Source organism: Annulohypoxylon maeteangense (assembly GCF_022496945.1).
Source record: "Annulohypoxylon maeteangense strain CBS 123835 unplaced genomic scaffold GGS22scaffold_9, whole genome shotgun sequence".
NCBI classification, from domain to species: Eukaryota; Fungi; Ascomycota; class Sordariomycetes; order Xylariales; family Hypoxylaceae; genus Annulohypoxylon; species Annulohypoxylon maeteangense.
Window position 1 is genome coordinate 634,751 of NW_025953256.1, and position 24,256 is coordinate 659,006.

General features: G+C 48.5%; 5 protein-coding genes across 5 annotated transcripts; 2 read left to right on the forward strand and 3 right to left on the reverse strand.

The window, feature by feature from the left end:
* Positions 1-328: 328 nt before the first annotated feature.
* On the reverse strand, positions 329-5,751 carry GGS22DRAFT_145825 (ARM repeat-containing protein). Its single transcript, XM_047958880.1, has 6 exons — positions 5,518-5,751; positions 4,919-5,207; positions 4,741-4,761; positions 4,134-4,597; positions 3,208-3,394; positions 329-2,871 (listed from the first exon to the last, which is right to left on the reverse strand). Exons 2-6 carry the CDS (start codon positions 5,135-5,137, stop codon positions 739-741), a joined length of 3,024 nt encoding a protein of 1,007 aa, XP_047818525.1. The 5' UTR covers positions 5,138-5,207; positions 5,518-5,751; the 3' UTR covers positions 329-738.
* A 4,409-nt stretch (positions 5,752-10,160) lies between these two features.
* GGS22DRAFT_164111 (beta and beta-prime subunits of DNA dependent RNA-polymerase) lies at positions 10,161-14,055 on the forward strand. Its single transcript, XM_047961481.1, has 3 exons — positions 10,161-10,357; positions 10,423-10,435; positions 10,511-14,055. The coding sequence occupies exons 1-3, from the start codon at positions 10,231-10,233 to the stop codon at positions 13,824-13,826; spliced, it is 3,456 nt and encodes a 1,151-aa protein (XP_047818526.1). The 5' UTR covers positions 10,161-10,230; the 3' UTR covers positions 13,827-14,055.
* Positions 14,038-15,970, reverse strand: GGS22DRAFT_164112 (DNA repair protein RAD57). Its single transcript, XM_047961482.1, has one exon. It carries the CDS (start codon positions 15,715-15,717, stop codon positions 14,218-14,220), a length of 1,500 nt encoding a protein of 499 aa, XP_047818527.1. The 5' UTR covers positions 15,718-15,970; the 3' UTR covers positions 14,038-14,217.
* A 1,262-nt stretch (positions 15,971-17,232) lies between these two features.
* GGS22DRAFT_145883 (uncharacterized protein) lies at positions 17,233-18,992 on the forward strand. The gene is made up of 3 exons (XM_047958882.1): positions 17,233-17,744; positions 17,798-17,984; positions 18,039-18,992. The coding sequence occupies exons 1-3, from the start codon at positions 17,522-17,524 to the stop codon at positions 18,952-18,954; spliced, it is 1,326 nt and encodes a 441-aa protein (XP_047818528.1). The 5' UTR covers positions 17,233-17,521; the 3' UTR covers positions 18,955-18,992.
* A 415-nt stretch (positions 18,993-19,407) lies between these two features.
* Positions 19,408-22,074, reverse strand: GGS22DRAFT_188906 (choline/Carnitine O-acyltransferase; the record flags this gene model as incomplete). The annotated part of the gene is made up of 3 exons (XM_047964779.1): positions 19,408-19,559; positions 19,612-21,618; positions 21,669-22,074. The coding sequence occupies 3 exons, from the start codon at positions 22,072-22,074 to the stop codon at positions 19,408-19,410; spliced, it is 2,565 nt and encodes an 854-aa protein (XP_047818529.1).
* Between the last annotated feature and the right edge of the window lie 2,182 nt (positions 22,075-24,256).

Here is a 24,256-nt window from a genome sequence, read left to right on the forward strand (position 1 = left end):
GGTACTGGGTGTGAGAGATAGCTGGAATTGTGGAAGAAGCCGTGTGGTGATCCCGGAAGCTACCTATGGCGTAGGTCTCTTTGGGTCTGTTGTATCGCGATCTGTATAGGCGGTTGTTTTTGTGGAAACACCCCTGCCAAAAAGACAGCCAAGTTAAGCTGCCATTTCGGGTTTGCTGAAGAGACTGGTGGTGAGAAGATACAGATTTGCCGAGTTTGATACAGAACCTGCAAGGAAGCTGACTAATAGTCCAGCTTTATGCAAAGGTTCGCGACCCAAGTGACGACTATGTCCGAAAAAAGAAATCCGTAGTGCAAGGAAAAAGAATCTATGCTGAGGTAGGTGTGTTCGGTGTACAAAGGCGCAGGCTACGATTAGGGTCGATGTGACTGTAGCGTGCTGGCCTTGATTATGACGAGTATCGAGAGTCGGGAATCATCGAGTGCTTAATGTACAGAGTTACCCAGAGAACCATGGGCGCCAGTGTTGACTCTCGATAACGCAAATAATTTTTGCGCACTAATGTCCAGCGTAGAAGGAAAATGGTGATGTCATGATGTTATAAGGAAAAGGAAACGCGATGTCGTCAAGCTCGTAGTAAACGTCTCATTCGTTCTTGCGTAGGGCCACAGATCGTATAATCGACGACCAGGTAGAGAGCTACCCGAAATAACTATCGTCCGAATTCATATATCATACCGTTACAAGTATCGTGACCGCTATAGGCAAGGGGCGTATCTAAAAAAATTCGGGGTTACCGCCAGCGCCAGGGAACGTGGAGAATGTCGTCAATCTAGGAGGCTGCGGAGGAGCGCTGGTCGCGACACCAGGTACCGTTATGGTATTGTGCGATGGGTAACCCATTCTAGCACGAGGACCGCCGATGCCGTTAGGAATGGAGCCGTTCATGTAAGTACCAGCCGGCGCGTCAATGGCCTGGTTCATGAGCGGGCGTGATTGGGAAGGGCGAAGTGTGATTTGACCTCCAGTCGGATCGGTAGGGGTGGTCTGTCCGCCGGTGTTACCGCTGCGGGTATCGTGCTGTTGGATCTTGGCTTGGAGACGTCGACCGTAGGGCGTGGTTCTCACAGTGGGGATGATGGGTCGGATTGCCTCGACAAGCGGAATCTTCATGTGTTGCGTACAATGGTCGAGAGCGGTCTGAACAACATAATTGCCAAAGTTGTCGCGGAGAAGACGTTCCATCTCTCCTGGGGTGAGAAGCTCGCTGACCATCATGTCCCGAGAATCATCATTACCGCAGCGGAGGCATTTTTCCATGACATTCGAGCTGAATTTGTGGCGTGATAGCTGAGTGATCTTGCCTCGGAATTGCTGGATCAAAGGCTCAGTGAATATACTCTCGTTCAAGTCGATGATGTACTGGACGACGTAGTTGCCAAAGGGGTCCTGCACTAGTCGTGTGGCATTCTCGGTAATCTTGTTGATCAGCCACAACTTCTGATCTCCTGATGCGTGGTCGATGCATCGCTGGAGAACACAGCAGCCATGGCGATGAGTACCGACTTCGATGCAGTGATTGCCAACGGCATTGAAGATGAACTCGGCATCCTCAGCGCTGAATTTGTTCAGACACTTCTGAATGACGTGATTGCCGTTCAAATCCTGGATAAGCTCGACGACTCGATATCGCAACGCTTCGATGATTAGGTTGATATGGGTACGAGTGTTGACAAACTCGATCATCTTCTGCAAGGCTCTCGTTCCGTGCTGATTGAGTGCAATTCTGACCATATCTTGAGTTGCGTTCTGAATCAACACCGTACGCTCGTCGTCGTTGCAGTATTCAAGAAGCTTTTGGCACAAGTAATTACCAAAAGGATCTGTCATAAGTTCGACAACATGCTGATTAGTCTCCAACCAAATCATGTGAACCTGCTCAGGAATTCTATTCTCCAGTTGCTTCTGAAGGAATCGGCAGCCATGCTGATCCTTGCAGAGACTGTAGATAGTACCAACTACCGACTCAATGCTCATACCTGCGAATCTATTCATAGCTTCGTTCTCCTGGGCGCGTCGTTGCTGGATCACACGTTGCTGCGAGTCTCTCTGCTGGCCAGGATTCTGGTAGACCGGTCCATAACCGGGATAGTTCTGAGGGTAGTTTCCAAGGTTCATACCTTGCATACCCAATGCCAAGATGTTCATACCGTAACCATTACCGCCATTCTGTGGACCATATCCATTGTAGAATGGAGTATAAGGACTAATGTTAGATGGCGACGAAGAGGATGCGCCAGCAGACACAGGTGATTGAATGCCAGCCTGGCTAGAGGCGATAGGACCAAATGCTGGAGCACCGCCCTGGAGTTGCGACTGGATCGAAGGGAATGGGGCACCGGCCTGAGTAACAGCGGTCAGGTTGTCGCTTGATAGCTCACGGCTGTGACGCTTGACTGCTCCGGGAGGGTATCGACCAATACTCGCGTTGTGGTTGTGGAAATGCTGCTGGGCATGGGCATTGGCATTGCTAGAAGGAGTCATGGTAGCACTAGCGACGTTCTTTCCAGTAGAGGCATCGCTAGTAGAGAATGAAGTCTGCAACTTAGGAGGAGTTGACAAGACTTGGGCAGACGAGGACGGGATAGTTGCAGTAGTGGCAACCTCGGCGTTAGCCTCGCGGTACTGATTCATGTCCAGAGAGTGACGGAAAGGTCGAGTAGCGACCGAACTGGCCTCGGTAGATCCAGCCTGGCTCATGGTGTCAGGAGTGTTGATCTGAGAAGATCCTAGAGTAGACAAGCTTTGCTGCTGTCGGTGACGAGAGATGGATCCCCAGCCGTTGTTGGGTGTAGCTTCGCCACTAGCACGGTGAGATGCAAGATCGACTGCTGCAGATGAGGCAGAGAGCTGAGGAAAGAATGTGTTAGTAGACTGAAAAGCCATAGAAGTAAGTGATCATGAATGGGGAAAGAAAGTAATATGGAAAGATGAATGGTGTTATGTAGTGTGGTATATGGAAGATAATGTGGGGCAGTGAAGGTAGTGTAGTGCGAAGTTGCATTTATATCGTGGTGGGGGACGAGTGTGCACCAGTGTGTACACGCACTAGAAAAAAATTCAAGCACGGTTCGGCAAAATTTCTCAAAATTCAACAGTAAAAATGGAAGGCACGAAACAAAGGCAAGTGACAAGGAGTAAAACAGAAGCAGCAATGGTGGAATTGGTATTAGCGTAGTAACTTACGATATTGGGATTGCCCTTCTGGGCATAGAGTTGAGGAAAAGGATCCTCGCCAGCGTCAATGCTGGCGTAGCTGTTCAAATCCATTGATGATTCGTCGTCCCTGAACAAGAAACCAGCTGTGTTGGTCTGATCCAGGTTGTCGTAAAGATTACCACGACGAGTAACAGGCATAGAATATCGATTGAGACTGGATATATGTTTAGGTTAGTGACCCACGAATACGTATTGGCAGTGCGATGGGAATGTGAGAGAATGATGAAAGTAGAAAAATGTGGTAAGAAAATTCGAGGTGCAGGTCTGTTGTCAAACCTAAGGTAGGTGGGTTTGTATGTCGAGGAAAGTGGAAGGGTAGATGTGGATAGTATTAGAAGTGAAGAAGGTAAGGAGTGTGTGTAGCTGGGGAATATCTTGAGGAACTTTACCCAAGTGATGGTGGGTTTGTTGGTTGGTATTGTTACCAAGTGTGAGAATGAAGAGTGTTGGTTTCTGATGGAGTACAAGTGAGAAGAAAAGGTTGTAAGAGAGGGTGAAATAGTTTTGGGAGAGAAAGAATTTTATGTTGTGGGAGTATCAGTCATAAGGTTCGGGGACGGGAATGTTTGTGATAATGCCCAATGCTTAACCAACCGGTGTGTCTGTCAGGGCAGTTGGCTGGCTGTTAGGCAACACAGTATGGGCAAACAGCCCAGCCCAGCAGCGACCACCTCGAAAATATATTTCTGCCATCTGCCACTCTTTCCCGCCAAATGTCATATGACTCTTTCGTCACTATAAGACCTAGTCTCCTAGCAACGTACATTGATATGAAAATGTAGTGGTGACTGTATCTCAGCACTATGACTAATAGTCATGTTTGAAATACATTCATATAAAAAATATACTGCGCAGGAAGTATGAACAGTGCAATCTTGAAATATTGGACTTACGCATTAGTTGATCGATGACTCGTGGGATCCTGACGAAGTGCCTCTTCCTTCTCGTCCTCGTCGCTATTTCTTCGTGAACCCGGGACGGAACGGGACGGTAAAGGATCATCAAAGAAACGCGATTGAAGAAGGCCGGACTGAGGAGATGCTAATTGCGAACCAGATCTACCCGGTCGGTTGAAAAGTCCTGGCGGAGACACCAAACCGAGGCTCGGGGTCGAATATCGATTAGGACGAGAGAACATAGTAGGGAATCCCGAGCTTGTCTCTCGATACTCGGGAGGCGTCGTCGGCTCGGACTGATGACCCGTCATGCCTATCCCATTCCCCCGACCTAAATCTTCCTGCATCTGAGCAATATCAAACTCATCCCGCCGTTGCTGCTGGTCTAGCTTATGCATTTCGGCTTCGAATCGCCGTTTTTGCTCTCGAAGCTTTTCATACTCGACTTTCTTCTTCTCTAACTGTACAACCGGTGAGCGCCAACTCGACTATATCAAAACAATGAATAACAATCGCAAGCAGATGCTGGCATCAAGCACATGCACGGACGCGTGACGTGGAATCAATCCCAGGACGGCAAATGCCAGAGGAATAATAGCCTTACCAATTGTACTTTATACTGGGTCTAATATGGACCAATGTCAGCTGCGAGTTTCACAAGAGCAAGACATGCAATTAGGAGCATTGAGACATTGGTCGAGATAGTTTCAACACCAGCAGAAGGCTACGACTAGCGCTTGGACTGAATTGGGGAAAACTTGGAAAAGCCATGGAAGACTCACGGCAGTATATTCTTGGGGTTCCGGCAATCGCTGCGTGGATATAGTGGACAATGTTGGTACACGCCCCGAGTCGGTGGTGAATCGTCGAGGCAAAGTTGTTCGAGGATCTTGCGAGACTGGCGGAGGCATAGGCCTGCCATTTCTCTGCGGTGAGACAAGAGAATTCATCGGCGCTTCGTTTCTTGGAGATTGCTGAGCGCGAAAACGGTAATCATCCATGTTACTGTTGTTACAACACCAAAAGCTTTCGTACAGGCCAAATTGGGCAACCACCGGGTTTTTCTATAAACTGCGGATATCGAGAAGGCTAGTGTCAGCATTGTTTCTGATAGCTAAAAGTGCGGATTGCAGGAAGGTTGCGAGTTTGCTGTGTCTATACAAGATATACAAGATACGCAATGAGGGGTCTCAGGAGGATAAACTAGCAACTTTTGTTTTTGCGCCCGTGTTCCCGTTGTGTCGCCGCTGCTTATCCCTCGTTCGGCATTCGACTTACGCGGGTAGGGCAAGTTGACGATGTCTCAAAGGGTTTTTTTTTTTTGGTTGGGAAAAGGTGGTCTTCGGCTGTTGACAACGCGGAACTGAATCTCTTCACTCACCTTTGATGAGAACAACTATAACACAGAACGCAAAAATGCGGCCCTGGAGAGCCAGGAGCGGCAGCGCAAGTACAGGAAAAGGAAAAAAAGAAGGTTTTTTGCAAATCGCAAAATCCCAAGTGAAATAATAATAATAATAAAAGAGTGTGGAGTTGTGCGAAGAGAAGGAGACTTCAATGTTTCAATTGCTGCGAGTGGATTGAGGCAAGGCACAGGGAGGAGGTTAGAATTAGGACAAAGGCGCAACCAACCCTTCCACACTTGCTGCTCTCCAGTTGCTCCTCAATAATACTTCCTGGCTCCAGTCCAGTCAAATCGTGCTTTCCCACCACTACCCTAGTCGAGTCTGTTTGGAGGTAGTACAGCCTGTACAACGTACAACGTACAACTTTTCGCCCAGGATACAGGAGACACCCAGACACCTAGGCAGGATACAGGATACATCCTAGGTCCTAAGCGATAGCCTACGGGATAAGTGCACATGTGCTGTGGGAGGTACGAAATGTGTACATGCGCCATAGTGGATTTCGGTGGGCAACTCCAAGTACAGTCTGGCTTGCTGGCCCCCTCATATATCCCTGGTTTCTACCCACCTTAATAGAGCCTAACACACTAATGTTACGTGTACAGAATACCTACTAGCCGCAGTCAATTGCTACCATCAATTCTTCGTACCTTCATATTAAAGCTTGAGGTTTGTAATCCTTTCCATGTCGCTGATGAGATCTTACCTAGTATTCTTAATGCTCCTACGGTATTTGGTGCTTACTTGTTCGTACGATGAATGTATAAGATTATGAAACCGTTTTACAGATATGTACGTTCATAAGAAGACTGTGGAAAATAGCGCTCGAGAAAACGTTATCACCTACTAGGTAGGTACATAGGTACCTACGGATTATGGATTACACACATATACGAAGAACATGTATCCCATGGATTCCCATGGATGCCAACGGTACGAAACAGCAAGGTACCTACATACGTACCTGGGTAAGTTCGATATCGTTACAGAAGAATCGGAAACTTCAATAGACAGATCTGGGACTAGGTATGAGCTACAGTTTAGTGATCAACTAATTACTTAATAGGTAAAGGGAAATATATCTTAGCTGGTGACATTTACAATTCAATGCGATAGACTTTGTTAGTTCTTCAGGGTCCAGGTTCTAGGTTCTTACCCCTTTTTAAAACTTAACTTACAGCATAGGAGACTTGATGGCGACGGTGCTGGCCGCAAACTCTAACCAAAGACTTGGAATAAAAATGGGTGGAGTTCGAGGGGTCCAACCTAATTGTGCTAGCAAAACAGAACTTCTTCACTTCGCTTTATTCGAGTTACGTGCCAAGACTCAGCCGCTTTCTACAATCCTCCTTTTCCACGATATCAATGGAGCAGGCTATTTCAATTGCTCAAGGTAGTTGATAGCGACTTTCCAGAAAGATGGTTACACATCACATATGTAGCCTTTCCTATAAAGTACATTGTGTAGGAATATATGTAGGTAGGTAGGCAAGTAACCGTTTCGCTGCGACGGTTCTGAATATTGATATACCCTTTGTGGTAAGTGGCTGACCTAGGTACCTGGCCACCCCTGGCGTCGTCGAGTGCTAGGATTGGTAGCTGGGAGTAGCTTGCTCAAACTAGAGGGGGGAAGCGGTGAGCGGAACCTTACCTGTCACCAGAGGTCGTCGAACAAACCAGCGTGGTCCAAGTCTCTTTTGGCTCCAAACGCCAGCGCAAGCCATGGCCGATATGCGGACAAGGTATTCATGTCCCTCTAGCCTTTTGTCAGTGCGGGGAGAGTATCTGGACTGCAAATAATCCGATTTTGAATCTAGGTATCTGCCGTAATGGATGTCGATAGTAGGTAGAGACTCAGCTCACCACTTCTATGATGTTTTCCGTATAGGATCATATGGATACATTCAGACACCTTTAAATTCACTCGAGTCGCTCGAGTCACTCCAGCCCAACTCAATCCTGTAAGATGATTCATCCTTCCATCTTTTGTTTCTGTTCGGTTGTCCAATGCCGTCATGCCGACCTGCAGCAGAAGACATCCACGCCTCTACGTCTATAATCTTCGGACGGTATATGTACGTTCTCTCTCCCGGTTTAGCAGACTCCACAGGGGCGCTATGCATGCAAGAATACAAAGGTATAAATTGGTATTGTATTGTACATCAATGACTTGTGGTTGGATGAGTTCCTTATCCACGCCCGAGTCTAGTTTGCTACGAGACAGCTTCTCATAGGTCTTTAACACCAAGTCTTTTGGAGTCTCGATACTGGGGGAGCTGCCGTCTGGCTCTTCTGATTCTAGAATTGGCGCATTTACCCGGCGGACGGGTGTCTGGTCCAAAAGTTCTCATAGGCAGCTTGGAGCTAGGTAGCTTGTAGCTTCTCGGGTCAGTTACAGCGAACACAGATCTGGGCTACTACTATGTAGGTACTATATGGCGAATTCTGAGACATTGTTCGACATTAATCAGATCATCCTATCCAGCTGGTAACTTAGACCATCAGTGACGCATATTCTTGCAGAGGCTACTTCTTCCGAGCCAAGTTCACCAGTTCCTTATTCCGAAGATAGCATCGATCTTCGGCTCTCTCAGGACTATTAAGCAACGCTTCACCATGTAATACCACTTGACATCTTGCCATATCCTGCAATCCGTCTCTTACATGCTTAGGGTCCTCTCCAGGCTCCCTTAAAGTTTCGGATCGAGCCTAGATCTGCTCGCACTTAACAGGCTCCTAGCGCGGCTCTAATGTTGAAGGGACGGCCCCCCCGTTGTTGGCTGTTGTTGGGACGAACGATGCCCTTTTTTTCTTTTCTCTTCCCTCAACTTATTAATGCATCATACATTTTCTTTACAAAATAGTTGCTGTCACTATTGCCACTCTGGAATTTGTTACCTTAGTGCTAGTGAGTTCCAATACTATAGACCGTGTTAAACCGAGACTATATCATTCCTGGCACGAGGATCGCCGAACGTAAGATAATTCCCAAGTACAATTTATCATTGGTTTTCAACTAAAGCTACCTTAGTGGCGAGGTTGAGAACACCTGAAGTAGGTTGCGACTTGCAACATTACAATGGGACGGTCCCTTAGCTACTTGCCTACGAGCCTACCTACACAACGGGTTGGGCGGCTACGCAAACTACCTATCCTTGTTCAGCTCACCGACTTTTGGGTCAGACACGGAGGACTTACCTGCCCTAGTGAGTCTGCACGTCACCCAACCAGCCAGCCCCGGGAGAAAATCAGCTCCTTTCCCCGGATACTTTGGATCACGATGTGCGTTGTGGCTTGCATATACTAGACCCAGTCAACTAGTATATGAACCTTCCTATACAGACCAACAGGCAATATATATACCATCGTTGCTCGACCTTTCGGAAATTATGATTGAATCTTTAAAGTTTCAGGCGAGGTCACGAAGGTCGGAAATACGATGGTCTAGATGCAAATTTTGGCGATCTTTCGAGCCGGACGAGGTCTGGAACTGGCTCGGGTGAGTCGATGAGATTACTAACGAAGGAATTTTAGGTAGGCACATCGACGATCCAGGATACATGGCAGTATGGCCGGTAGCATACATACTTCCCTTCAGATGAAAAATTTCCATTCGCATATCCCCGCCTCTTAACCCCTCTTTACATGCTTCTCGCTAGATAGCCATTTGAGATATGACGAAATGGCTGCATTACTATCTGTTTTGCAGTCATCGCGCGAAGTACCTGTGAGGTCTCTCCTATCCTGAACGTCCAGCCTTCAAGGATGAGGCGACTTTACAGGTCAATGCAGGACGGATCGATCTGCCAACACAGCGTACAGTCTCCTGCAGTGAATCTGCAGGAAAGCTGCAGAAGTAGTAGAGACGAGGGGCAGCAACTGTTCTACCTACGACGATGGAGGGGTAAAGAGGGGCTGAAATGGCTCATTAAGATGAACGAGCTTGATCCTTGGCACTTGGCCAAACCCCATCTGCTCACTGGATGGCACTCTTCAGACATCGACGTCCCGGACTCGCGTCCCTGATGGACATCAAGCCGACCTTTCTTGGGTAAAAATAGAGAGGTTTCCCGATCGGGGGGTGTGCATAGGCATCAGCCAGCAAGTAGCCTCTCTCGATGGCAACTAAAAGGGCGAATATCACCCTTCCTAGTACTAGTAGAAAAAAAAAACAATCGATGTGATGCGATAGCCCGTAAGCTAATCATAATTGAGAGTGCATATCTTTTCCAATTGGACCGTTGAATTTATTAGATTTAGGCATGAAGACATTTGAATCAGAGGAATGGGAAGATTTCCAAGTAAGCGTCCGTCGATGTAGGGTTGAAAAATCTCCGGTTTGTCTGTTCTATCGGTTCCATCGTCAACTCATTTCCCCATGGAGTCTGCCGGGTACCTAGGTACTTTGGGGTCCAAGACATTAAAAAAACTCTAATTGGTTTAAAGTTGAAGACTTTCCGGACTAGCAAGGGAAAGTTTTGTGCGTTACATAATCAACTTCCCTACCTAGTACGTACAGTACGAAGGTACATAGAACTGACCCTTGTTTTTTTTTCTTTGGTGGGGGACGAGAGCCGTCACAGACTTTGCTCACTTTGAATGTTGATAGTCATCCACGATCTCAACCAACCATCGTCAACTTCACCATCTACGCAATCAGAGTGGCATGGAAATGTTAGACCGCCACGATGCCTTACATCGATGACGGATTTGAGGCGCTCTTAGAGCCATTTTACAATGGCAAGAAGTTGACAGACCCCATTTCTACTGTGGAGGACAAGAATCAACTACTTCCCGCATTCTTGAAGGTGAAGGGTATGTATGAGATCTGCATGATGATTAAGCGAGTTATATTCAATACGCTAACACTATTCAAACAGGTTTGGTGAAACAGTATGTTTTTACATGAGATCCTTACAAAGGGTTGTAATATATATATAGTCAACGATACTAACTAAGCAATTTCAGACATATTGATTCATACAACTTCTTCGTCGACCATGAGATTAAGGAAATCGTCAAAGCAAACCGCACGCTCAGAAGCGATGTCGATAGCAGCTTCTGGATTGAGTTTATCGACATCCGAGTCGTGTCGCCGGATCGCTCTGACTTCAGCGAATTTAGAATCGAAAATGAGATCACCCCTATGGAATGTCGCCTGCGCGACATGACATATTCTGCTAAGATCCTCGTCGATATTGCATATACTCGTGAGAAGCAGAAGATCATTCGACGAAATGTTGAGTTGGCACGCATGCCTGTAATGTTGCGAAGCAACAAATGCCGACTACACGGTGCTAACAACGCCCGGATGGAACTTATGAACGAATGCCCGCTCGATCCCGGTGGATACTTCATCATCAACGGGACGGAAAAGGTTATTCTTGTCCAGGAGCAGTTAAGCAAGAACAGAGTCATCGTAGAATCCGACGAGAAGAATAGTATCATCACGGCTTCTGTGACCAGTTCTACCCACGAAAGAAAGTCGAAGACGTATGTTACTCTAAAGAAGGAACGCATCGTTCTTCAACATAACGTTCTTGTTGAGGCTATACCCATAGTCATCATCCTCAAGGCTCTCGGTGGTCTTACCGACTTTGAGATTATGCAGCTGGTTGCTGGTTCTGACTCCCGATTTCAGGATGATTTCGGAGTTAATTTCGAGGAAGCCACTAGGGTTGGTGTCTTTACTCAGCACCAGGCGTTAGATTATATCGGCGCACGAGTAAAAATGGGAGGTAGAGGAAAACAGCCAGGGGGTCCTCCAACTGCTCGGCGAAGTACGATTGAAGAAGGCCTTGACGCCCTCGCGAACCTCATCATTGCCCATATCCCAGTCGAGGGTCTAGATTTCTATCCCAAAGCTATCTACATAGCACTTATGGCTCGTCGAGTGCTTATGGCGCATTACAATCCTAAACTCGTCGACGACCGAGACTTCGTTGGCAACAAGAGACTAGAATTGGCTGGACAACTTTTGTCTTTGCTTTTTGAGGATTTATTCAAGAATTTCATGTACCAACTGAAATTGACCGTTGAGAACTCTCTAAGGAAGCAGAATCGTGCTATTGCCATCGATCCTCTGGTCCAAGTTGGTGCTCAGGGGAAGCATATTACCGAAGGCATGAATCGCGCAATCCAAACCGGAAATTGGAGCGTCAAGCGATTCAAGATGGACCGTGCCGGTGTTACACACGTTCTCAGCCGTCTCAGTTATATCAGCGCCCTCGGAATGATGACTCGTATAAGCAGTCAATTTGAAAAGACGAGAAAAGTCAGCGGTCCTCGTGCTTTGCAGCCGTCACAATGGGGTATGCTTTGTACCTCCGACACGCCTGAAGGTGAAGCATGTGGCTTGATCAAAAATTTGGCTCTCATGACACATATTACGACTAATGTAGAGGAAGACCCAGTCAAAAGATGGGCGTTTACACTAGACTCTGGAGTTGAACCTCTTCAATACTTCACTGGGTCCGAGATGCATAGGAAAGGTACCTACATTGTCTATATAAACGGTACACCCTTTGCTCTAGCTCGATACCCGAAGCGGTTTGCAGCTAAATTTCGTACCATGAGACGTCGGGGATGGATATCTCCATTCGTCGGTATCAACGTCAACGCTAACCTATCAGCTGTTCATATTGCAACAGATGAGGGGCGCATCTGCCGACCGTATATCATCGTGAAAAACGGCGAAGCGAAAATTAAGGAAAGCCATTTGAGACTACTACAGGCTGGCAAAGCTACATTCGATGACTTTCTGAAGCAAGGTATCGTTGAATATCTCGATGTCAATGAAGAAAACGATACATTGGTAGCGCTCTATGAAAAGGACATCACAAAAATGACGACACACGTTGAGATTGAGCCATTCACAATCCTTGGAGCCGTGGCCGGCTTGATCCCATTCCCGCACCACAACCAGTCTCCTAGAAACACATATCAATGCGCTATGGGTAAGCAAGCCATCGGAGCTATTGCTTACAATCAATTCAACCGCATCGACACCCTCCTATACACTATGGTCTATCCTCAACGACCGATGGTCATCACTAAGACCATCGAGCTCATTCACTACGACAAATTGCCTGCGGGGCAGAACGCAACTGTCGTCGTCATGTCCTATTCAGGTTACGATATTGAAGATGCCTTAGTTCTCAACAAAGCATCTTGTGATCGCGGGTTTGGACGAGTTCAGGTGTTCCGAAAGTACACGGCTGATCTTCAGAAGTACGCTAACGGAAGCCGCGAGAGAATTGGCGACAAGGACGCGACACAGGCAAAGAATGTTGCCCTAGGTGATGACGGGTTGGCTGACGTAGGATGCCAGGTTCACAGCGGAGAAGTTCTCATCAGGAAGGAGACTCCTATTGACGTGAACCCGGTAGTCGGAGTTGGAGCTAAAAAGGCTCAAGAGTATCGCGAAACGTCGTTGTCGTATCGACTTCCGGATCCGGCATATATCGACAAAGTCATGGTTACCCAAACGGAGAGAGATACACAACTTATCAAGGTCCAAACTAGACAAACTAGAAGACCTGAATTGGGAGACAAATTCTCTTCTAGGCACGGTCAGAAAGGTGTTGTTGGGATCATTGTGGATCAAGAGGATTTACCATTTTCAGATACAGGTCTTGTGCCTGACATTATCATGAACCCTCACGGTTTCCCGTCTCGTATGACAGTCGGCAAATTGCTCGAATGCTTGACGGGCAAGGCTTCGGTTGTTAGGGGACATAAGGAATACGGATATGGCGACGCTTTTAGGTCGCATCCCCTGGAGCATATGAGCAGAGAGTTGGTCAATGCAGGATTCTCTTGGGAAGGAAAAGATTATTTTACGTCTGGAATCACAGGCGAACCACTTCAAGCTTATATCTTCAACGGACCTATCTACTACCAGCGACTGAAGCATATGGTACAAGATAAGATGCATTCCCGTTCTCGTGGTCCACGAGCCATCCTCACTCGCCAGCCAACGGAAGGTCGATCAAGAGATGGTGGTCTTCGTCTTGGAGAAATGGAACGTGATTGCTTAATCGCATATGGTGCCTCCCAGCTTCTTCTCGAACGTCTGATGATAAGTTCGGACGCAACTGATATTGATATCTGCGAGCGTTGCGGTTTATTTGGGTACAAGGGATATTGTAGCACCTGTCGAAGCAGCCGGGAGGTTGCTCGTATGACTATGCCGTATGCTGCGAAGCTTCTTATTCAAGAACTCATCAGCATGAACGTCGGCGTGCGGTTACAGTTGGAGGATGAATTTCCGCATCCGAGATAATGTGGTGGAGAGAGGACTGACTGGATGATGTGATGTGAGATTTGCATTGGGCGGCGCAACTTTTTGCTGTGCATTTTGCTTCTGCATTGGGACAAGGAAAAGTATGGCATCTGCGTAATACTTAGGTACGCAGTTAAGATTGATTTGCGACTGGGAATCGATATAGCATCTGAAGAACGTAATGTGTACAATCAATACCCAAGACGTTTATGAGATACTCCGGATGGACTTTTTATAAATGTTTTCATTACTATTGTCTGCGTGATATGCATTGTTCCATCTCGTGCGATTTACTCCGTCCTAGATCCACATATGCCAATAATCCTCCAATGAACCCAATCACTTCATCCATATAATATATAATAATTCGTATATAAGGAGCTGCCCAATATCACTCCTCCTCTTCCTCCTCCTCATTTCCTTTCCTCTTCCCCTTTCCTCTCTTCCCCTTATCCTTATCCACACCCCTCACTCCACCCATCGTAACCTCAAACTCAACCGCCCCATCCAACCCAGGTCCCGAGCCCGCCACATGCGGTGCGAAAACGACCTTCATCCACCTCCTCCAATTCCTCAACGTCGTCGTGCTCTCCCCCTCCCCATCATCAAGCACCTCCTTCCGCCCATACACAGGACGCTTCCACAGCGCCACCCGCGCCGCGATCTGCGTCGACCAGACTAGCCCCAAACTCGGCGTCTTGAGATTCTGCTCCGACGACCCGTAATGCGACGATGAGTACGGGTACGGGTACGCGTCCCCCCACCCCGTGAACCATCGCTGCTGGTGATCGAGCAGCAGCGCAGGCGGCGCGGGCGCCTCCTCCGGCGTCGGCTCCGGCATGCTCGAGCGCACGAGGTCCGCGGTCCCGCTACTCGGGGGGTCGACGCTCCAGCCCGATAAATGCACCGGCGTGCCAAGTCCGCCTTTACTCCGCTTCGCCAACGGGCTTTCCTGCGACACGCGCGGGAGAGAGAACGGTTGCGCAGCGCTGCTTCCCTTGAAACTCGACCCGGAGAACCGGTCGGCGACTTGGTTCGCGACTACGACGGCGAGGTTGTGCTTCCGCGCGAGCTCGTGCAGGTGTAGACCGAGGTTTAGCAGCGCGGTGCTCCGCGCGGCGAGGTTAGCGCTGCTGGAGGCCCCGCGGTCGTATTCGGCGCGGAAGTTGGCGGCGACGGAGTCCAGGATTAGGAGCCCGATGTTCCGCCGGGCGACTTCGACGGGGACTTGGAAGGTTAGGATGTGGTCCTGCGATTCGAGGTCTGGGGTTACGGTGCCGATTATGTTGTCTAGTGTGGGTTTCGAGGAGGCGGGCAGGGATTGGAAGAATGGGTTGTGCGAGAGGAGTTGGGAGAGCCGCCGCGTGGAGAGCGGTGCTTCGGTTGAGATGTATAGAGCGGGACGCCCGAGACCGTGCGGTGGTGGGAGTTGGACGGCGAGGAGAAGGGTTAGTAGGAATTGCGTTTTGCCGGCGCCGCTTTCGCCTGTGATCTCGGTTATGTAGCCTGCGGGAACGCCGCCGCCGAGGGCGAGGTCTAGGTCCGGGTCTAAGGTGCTTATGTAGCGGGTTGGCTCGGCAAGGAGCTCGGTGCCGGTACGCTTTAGGGCTCCTGGACTTGTTGCCTTCTCCGCACCTTTGCCGCCATTATCATCTTTCGGTTGTTTTTGTTGCTGTTTGTCCGAAACACCTAAGTCAACATGAAGGGCTTCAAGCACAGCAGCGCATAGACGCTTGATATCTAGAAGCGGTAACTGGGTTCGTTTGCCGATGTCCGGGACCTGGAGAGTGAGGAGGTCCGCGGTGGTCAGACCTTCCCTCTCGATGGTGGGTAAAAGATTCGCATACCGGGCGGTTGGAAAGTCCGGCAGGATCCGCAAGAGATCGGTCATGAGATCGGCTGCAGCATTTGCATCTACACGTTGTCTATATCCCACGCAGATTTACATATGTACGTATAGGTTATATGGCACAGTACCGTGCCGTACCGAGCCGATCCGGTGTAACGGTGTGTTCTCTCGCGAATATCGATCCCGTTTCGGATAGGTAGTTGAGTCTGATATCGCGATATCAGCTGATCTCGGTGTACATAAGTTCAAGGAAGGTTAGAGTTGTTGTAGGGTGGGGGCTCGAAAACCGTGGCGGTGGATACGTGGATTGGGGGGTTAAGGTTATTAGGTAACATCCGGTAGACCAATCAGATGTTCCCCTGTAAGGCTTAATCTGACCGCCAATCAGTGGAGTCCAAAAGCCATCGCTATCCCGACATTTCGCCTAAGTGCGCCTCATTAGGGTTAGATCCCCCCATAAGAAACCAAAGTCCCTTTCTCTTCCCGCCCCTGCACGGATTTGATTATATCCCCTTCAATCTGATATGCCGAGTTTCTTTTCAACTTCTTACCAACGTCGTATTTAACACCACTTGATGGCAATCATTGTGAGAATTGTTCATGGTGGTTTTGATCTATCTAAATAGACTCTTCTGGATTCCTGAATCTAGCGAAAGCTGATGAACACATCCGAGTCTAGCTATTTGAGCTCCGAGATCCACTACACCTTCGTCCAGAATTCCGAATTATTAATCTCAACTTTACGCCCTACGCTAGATTAGTTCCATACACTAATGAGCTTTAATGCTAGGCCGGAAGACCCAATATCGTATCCGGCCATGTGTTTCTGCTTGGTTATCGGGTCATCCTTGACGACTGGCTGTTAATGAGTCCATCGGCGGACTCAACAGTCGAATAACAGTCACAACATAATCTCCACAGCCAAGCCGCCAGCAACTCATTCTCTCTTCTGCTTTTTTTCAGATCTCTCTTCTGACTGTCACACAGCAGAAGAAGTAGGCATAGTAAAGCTGAGATATGAGCTGAGACGCAAGGGTGATGAATATTTTCTTGTCTTGGCTCACTACTCTCAGCCGCAAATGTAACATTGGTAAGTAAAATACAACACAACACACAACCCGGGCGAGGTCACTCAATACCACGAGTATTATCCACGGCAGTAACCGCTGGCTACTCCCGAATTTCAATTCGGCTCTTCTTGTGTAGAGAACGTGGTTATACCTGTCAAGTATCTGATGGACATGCCAAACCCCACGCATGGACTGCATGGAGAGCAAACAGCTCCGCTCTGCCAAACTAGTATAGGCAGAGACCCAAGCTTCTTCGAGGGTCTCGTGCGAAGCTATACCCTATAGCTCCTATGGCTCCTTGGCGACGCCACCGAAAGTCCCTGGGCGGCTTTTCAGCTCCTGCAAGCCATCTCTGACCTCACTGGCTCGCCATTGGTCACGACCGCTTGTGATGCTGGTCAGTTAATCTCCCCTTGCGGGAAACGGTATGGCTCAAGGCTGAGCGGACCCTTCATCTTAGACCAAGATGAAGAAAAAAGCGATAAACGTGCGAAAGCGCTCGTCTAGACCTGGGCGAAATGCGCCTTGTGTTGCCACTCCAACTCGTTTAGATGTAGTGCATAGGCTCGGAGTATATCACCATGTTGCCCGAAGCCTTCGTCTTTAATAAAAGGGAGTGGACGTCCCGACACGCGCGCTCTCGGCCGTATTTTCCTCGTTCTCGTAGGTGACCGTCATTATCTGTAAATCCCGAGTTCAAGTAACACCTCGATACGCCCGACATAGAAGAGTTGGAAGCCCAGAATCTGCTATTAGGTTTCTCTTAAAATACGAAGATGACGAGCCTCCTGTCTGTCGCGGTGCTCGTCACCGCCGTTCAGGCATTGGCCTTTGATGGAAGGCCAGCGCAGCCGACAAATGGCTTAATACCGAATCCGACAATCTCTATGCCCGAGATCACTCTCGGCCCGGCTATTCACGAACTAGCTAAGAGACAGACTGGACAAACAGTACTTGTAGCACCGGATAACACATGTGGATATGTTAGTGGACGAGTTGGTATGAAATATCGCATTGGGTTAAAGAGGGTTATTTATCTAACTTGATCATAGCCTCTGCATATACCTGTAACGGTAGGGATTACACCTGCGCGATCGTCACAACATCAACAATCGGTGCCATCGCTTGTTGCGATGGTAATGACTGCGGTCTCCGAGTTGCCTGCGTTGATTATATGGATTACGTATATTCAAGCGCATGTGACGCCGACTGCGCCCAAGATACTTTCACAGCTAAATGGTGAGTTACACTCCATGGTCTTTAGTAGACAGCATATCACTCACAGTTATATAGTACACACATCTCCGCGCCGTATTGCGGCACAGTCAAACTATCCTCCGGTATCTCAGACTTCTTCTGTGATACCGATAGCGGCTCGACACCGCAGCAGCTATACACCACCTACAGTGGCCAAACCGGGCGGACTTTCACTGCGGTCGTTGTCACGATAGACGATAACTCGAGCACGACGCGCGCTAGTTCTGCCACTAAGACTGGTGCGGGTTCATCCGCCACAAACACCGCCTCGTCTGGCAGCGACAGCAGCGACAACAGCTCCGAATCGAATACATCAAATTCGAGCAACTCTTCCAAGTCCTCAACACCCGTCGGCGCCATTGTCGGTGGTGTCGTTGGAGGTATTGGTGGCCTTGCGCTAATCGGACTCGGTATATTCTTCCTCATCCGACACCAGAATCAGAAGAAGAAGAAGGCCGCTGCAGCAGCCGCAGCCGCCGCCGCCGCCCCACAAATGCAACAAGGTCCTCCCGGAGCACCCGCCGCTGGTGCCGCAGGATTCCAGCAGCAACAGCAACAGCCATACAACCCGCACTACAGCCAGCAATACCCATCCCAGCCCGGTTCCCCTCCCGGATTCCCTCAGCAGACAGCATATTACCCTGACCCGACCAAACCTGGTGGCTTTGTCGCGGTGGCGGCCGAGGCGCCGGATAGGAACAGCTCGACGAGCCCAGTATCGCAATTAGACAGCACAAATCGACCAGGCAGCATGCAGCCGCCGACAAGCCCGACTTCAACAATCAATTCGAGCTGGCAGCACAGCCAAAACGGTGTTGTGACCGGGTACCCACCACAACAGCCGTCGCCACAGCCTAACGTACCGCCGACCGTGCACGAGGCCGGCGGGAACGTGGTCGGTGAGCGGGATTATAATGCGAACCATCACGGACAATTCCATGAGTTAGGTTAAGAGATTAACTAATTGCGGTTATATTAATATTTAGTAGATGAGCTGGATGTAATATGATATCTAGGAACCTGGGTACTCAAATGACATATATCTTCATACATATTAGGTAATAGGGGGCATGCGGCATGGCATTGCATTGCGGAGTTAATAACTTATATAGCCATTGAATGTTTAGAGCGAGAGAATAAAGTAAAATATAAAGTAACTTAGTATACCACAAGCTTGTGATCACTGTCAATTTAGTAGCAGGATATCGGAAAAGACGTAGATAGATAGACATATAAGAATTTGATAGCTAGACCATACACTATAAGAACACCGGCACATAACCACGCTATATAAGACATACATACATATACCGAACCACAATCGTAACACTCATGCCCCTTCTCTCTCCCGTCTTCTTCCGCTCGAGTATAAGCACAGTCATCGCGTCGTAGATCTTCATAAGAGTCAATATTCCACCAATCTCAATTTCTTTCCGATCTCCCGCCTCCTCGCGTTCGCCGCGGCTCTCTCTAACGCCTTCGATTCATTCTGCTGGTCGAGCGCTTCGCCTCGTGCTTTTAGGGCTTGGAGCAGCATTCCTGCGTCGAAGAAGCCGTCTTAGGATATTGTTAGCATTGTTTAAATAGAGTAGTCTGTAGAGAGACTTACAACCGCCCAATTCGTCATCCTCACTCATCATCAAACTCTCATCCGTCGGACTCCTTGTCCCCGTGCTCGATCTCGCCGCCATCGCCCTTAAGCTGTCGGTACCAGTGATCATGCGACCCCGCGTCTTGGCTCTATGATGGTTCATCCTCGGACGTTCCGGGTCGATCTCTCTCGCCCTTGTCTGCCTCGAGCTCGTCGTCTTCCGGTTCGTGATGCGCAAGATCCTCCGGATTTCTAAAAGATAGCTCTCGAGTGTGTCCACGAAGCGCTTCGTCTGTCTGTGCTTGCTGCTAACACAGATATTGATGCCTTCGTCCTTGATAATGTATCCTATCCCGAAACCGCCGCCCGATGTCGGACCGAAGCCAAACTGGCGGAGAGAGGGGTTTCCGCAGTTGGATGTTGAAAGGATAGTGTGGTTCAGCTTATCCCACCCATTATCCGCAAATATGGCGGGGACTTGGTTGTCGTAGCATCGCGAATTTGTGCTGTCACCGCGCTGACGCGATCGTCCCTCGTTCAATGACACCGATTCCCTGGTAGGGCTACCAACAGGGGAACCTTGGTCCGAAGTGTAGCCATTTGAGCCATTCTCGACCGGGCTTGAATATCCCACGCTGCTAGGTGAGCGGTTGCTCTCTTCATCCAGATACCTTTGCCACACGCAGAACAGCGCGTAGAGGTGCCTGTCGCAGCCTCTCCCTTTGGAGCATTCCTTTGTGACGTTGACGTGTTGTTGACACGCCTTGCGGAGGGCATCTGCTTTAGCCTCCGCAGGGTTATCCGCCCAGAACGACTGAACGAAATTGACCGATTCCTCTGATACGGTCCGTACGGCCTCGGTTCTACCGTGGAGGAATGTCTTCGTCATGGCCGGTTCGTAAGTACATTCAACTCGCCCGTATAATCCATAGTAAGCTGCTTGAAAAGCCATCTGCACAAATGCATCTGGTGAAAATCCCGCGGAAGTAATATAGTTCTTTCCATAGCCGCTGAAATCCAAGCACTCGAACTCATTCTGGCTGATGAGATCAGCAAGCCTGGTTTCAGCGAATCGTATGGCAATGTTAAGCTCGGGTGATATATCCCACTCTAACTTGTGGGGAGTTGTAGTCACATCCCCAAAACTTTCAGGATCGCGTTTTGACGGATCCGGACTCGCCGTCTTCCATAGACTTGGGGCTTGGCCATTGATGGTTCTTGCGAAACGTAATATGGTATCCGTATAAAGATCACTAGCGAATCGGAGTACAGTGTGACCATCAACGCCAGTATGCTCGAAATTGATGCCCGCGCTTCCGTTCTTGCAGACGATTATTTGAAGTTTATCGTACCATCGATTGATGCAAGTACCAATTTGTACTCCCTTCACCACATCATTCGTGCCGCAAAGCATATTTTGACATAGTGCAGCTGATGTTGCCGGTTCTGTATAGTCGAGACACAGTACGAATAAAGCCGAGTCAACGATTCCGAGACAGTCGGCGTTATTTGATCCCTCCTCCTTAGTAAGGACATCTCTCAGACCCGACCAGATCTTGCGGTTTTCTGTACTGAGAATACCAAAGGCACCCTTGGCGGCTTCCTGGATTGGCGTCTGAGCCGCATCGTCTATTATTGTCTGGAGATTTATAGATATATCTTTTTCGCTCATGATAAGGTCAGAGTTATCATCGAGGACATCAAACCAATAAAATTGACCGTGGCATAACACGACCATATGTTTAGACTCGGGATCCTGTTCAATTTGGCAACCATTCTCTGTTGGTACTCGAGCCGTGCCAAAGAGACGAGAGTATTGGTACATATCTAAAGGTGTGCCCTTCACTGTGTCAGGGGGTAATTCTTCTCGGCGCACTGCACGAACAAATTCTAGGGCCGATGCAACAAGAGATGCCGCGCGGGTAACTTGGTTATTTCTTGCCGGAGTAGGGTCATCTTCTAATAGAAAGAAGGGGTTCAAGTTAAGGACGACAGGATTATCGAAGTTTAGATAAGAGTCGTACCCTATGCATAAGTAAGCAAATGCCTTAATCACGCAAGAGAATGAGACGTACAAAATTGTTCTATATAGCTTGTCTTTCCGACGGCATATTCCTGAAGCTTCTTTTGAAGTTCAGGCCCATCTTTCCTTAAGAAGTCTTGGACAGCAAGCTTTGTCTCAGCATGCTCTCTATGCCCTTGTATTGGCTTCAGGGCTGTTAGATATTTTTTGCACGTATGTTCTAGCTCTGGTATAGGTAGTTTAGGTAAACTATCTTGGCTAGCAAACGTAATTCCGCCCGCCTTGAGCCTCTCTGGTATCGTCTCCATTATGGGGAGGCGGTTTTTGAGCTCAGGGCTCGATGGTCTTTCAGTCTTATGTTCTTGGGTAGGAAAAGATGTAGGCGCTGTTGAGGTGCTAGCACTGAGTGTCTCGCCAAGAGACTTTGGCATAGCAAAAATACGAACTTGAGTAGGCATCTTATTAGTTTACTTCAGGTACATTAAGAGTATAACGGCGAAACGGAAGTGCTGATACTAAGGCCGCGCAAAGCTGTGCGGTAGAAGTAGTGGCAATCTTGGAGATAGTAAGGTGGCATCACTTGAGTTATACCATGATAGAAATGAGAATTAAATAGGAACTTAGGGAAACTAGAGAAAGACGTGGAAGAGAGATAGAGGATATAAACCATCCCGGAGGCCGAGAATGAGAAGACTGCCCAAGTCAATACACAAGGAAGTGGATCTATGGCAAGGGAATCGGAGACCTGCCATGTCGACCCAAGTGCATAGACTATCACATGTATGTAGGGGACTGAGGGTACTACCAGATTGGGGTACCATCCTTTGCATAATGTCACAGAAAAGCAACGTGATTGGCTATGGCGTGGTGAAGCAAACTAGATACTCATCCGCAGGACCGACGACATGTAATCTAGATGTAGAAACACGGTGATCTGCCGAGAAGACTGGGCAAGACTGGGTAAAAGTACTAGAGACGAAACGGAATCTCACATACCTCCAACCAGGGTAGCAGGTCTCAGCCAGCGGCCAACCCGAACGAATTCTGTCAGCTACCACAGTGTGATATGATGTCGCAGATTCCGATTAATCAAATATTCCGAACAATGAGAAAAAAATGTAACCTGTCACAAGGCGCTTTCTATAGATTCTGTATTAGTACTTATGTCTACTAGAGAGTCACGAGAGATTACATCGAAGGGTAGCAGTGATGGCGAAAAAGGCTAGGCAGGGGTAGGCAAGGATGAGGTCAGATATGGAACATGGAACACGATAAAGGGAAGTAAGTGCATGGCTCGAGAACCCACCAAGGTTACCTAACTGTCGCAGTGACGACTAACGTTACCAACCCCACGGGGTTAAGGCTTGGTAGTAGAGTCGCGAGTGAGGAAACCCAGGCGACGATTCTAGGTCGTGGGGTAGATTTCGGACAAGTGGATGGATTCTGGTTGGGCGGTCGGGGGAAAGGCGACTCGTAGTTCTCGTGGGATCGGAATGGCAGTGCCACTACAGTAATCCACTTAGACGAGGTACAAAAGGAAGTACACGCCTACAGCTGACGGAAAGAGATTGATGAATCTCTGATCCAGGAAAATTTGTGCAATTTTTCGTCGTTGGCTGCGATTCGAAGATCAAAATGGATGATCCAACACGCCTGTCGGCTAAGCGACGGAGGACGCTTCGTTTAAAGTAGCGAGGTGTATATTGATATAATATACTACGGGCATAGAGCTTGAGGAACGTGACCAATGTGACCTCAGCTGATGATGTAGTCTGCAGTCCTGTATCTTGGGGTATCTAAAAAGAGAAAAGTGGAGTTTTTGATGTAGATGGCGCTGCGGTTTGCCTGTGGTTTGCTCTGACCCCGGAATCCTCAAGCAACCTGTTTTCGTTTTAGACCTGCAGACGTTCGAGAATGGATCCAATAGATCCGATGGACCCTACTGTAAAGGCCTGTATATTATTGGTTTATTCCGAAAATAAATAAATGAGGATGTAAATCCGCGCCGCTGGCTAAGGAAAAAAACACGTGAAATCGCAAATTTGGTGTTTGATAACGGAATGTTCGGAGATTTTGTCATTGTCAGACTGACTTTGAACATGACTTCAGACTTCAGACTTTAGAGTGAATTGGAAGGCCACATCATATACCCGAGGACAAGGCTTCGGATTAAAGTATTTCTATTTGCGCCTCGTTCCGAATGCTCAACCGTCCTCTGACTTCGGGCCAGTGCTTGTTCAAGGCAAAGAACGTCTCGTTGCCACCGAAAATCCAAGGTCGCTGAATCGTCGGACAAACGGACCACGCAGCCACGGCGATCCCCGCACTTAACGATAGTGACCAGCTCCTAAGATAAAGAACCTCTCCCTGTGTTCATTGATACATAGATGAGAGGCTAAGTTCAGTGACGCGGTAGTCGCCAGTGGGTGAAAGACTTAGCCGTTCTAACATCCGAAAAGAAGCACCAGGGCTGTCGAATGATATAATTGTAATCGCGGGGTAGCGAGGATCTATGTGGGACCTCGCAAACCGTTCCATTGTTTCGGCGCTGTGCGGCTAGCTGTCTAGCGGACATCTTAGTCTATTAGTAAGGTAGGTCGGCTGGCTGCTGGTTGGTAGTTCGAAGTTTAACCCTAGGTG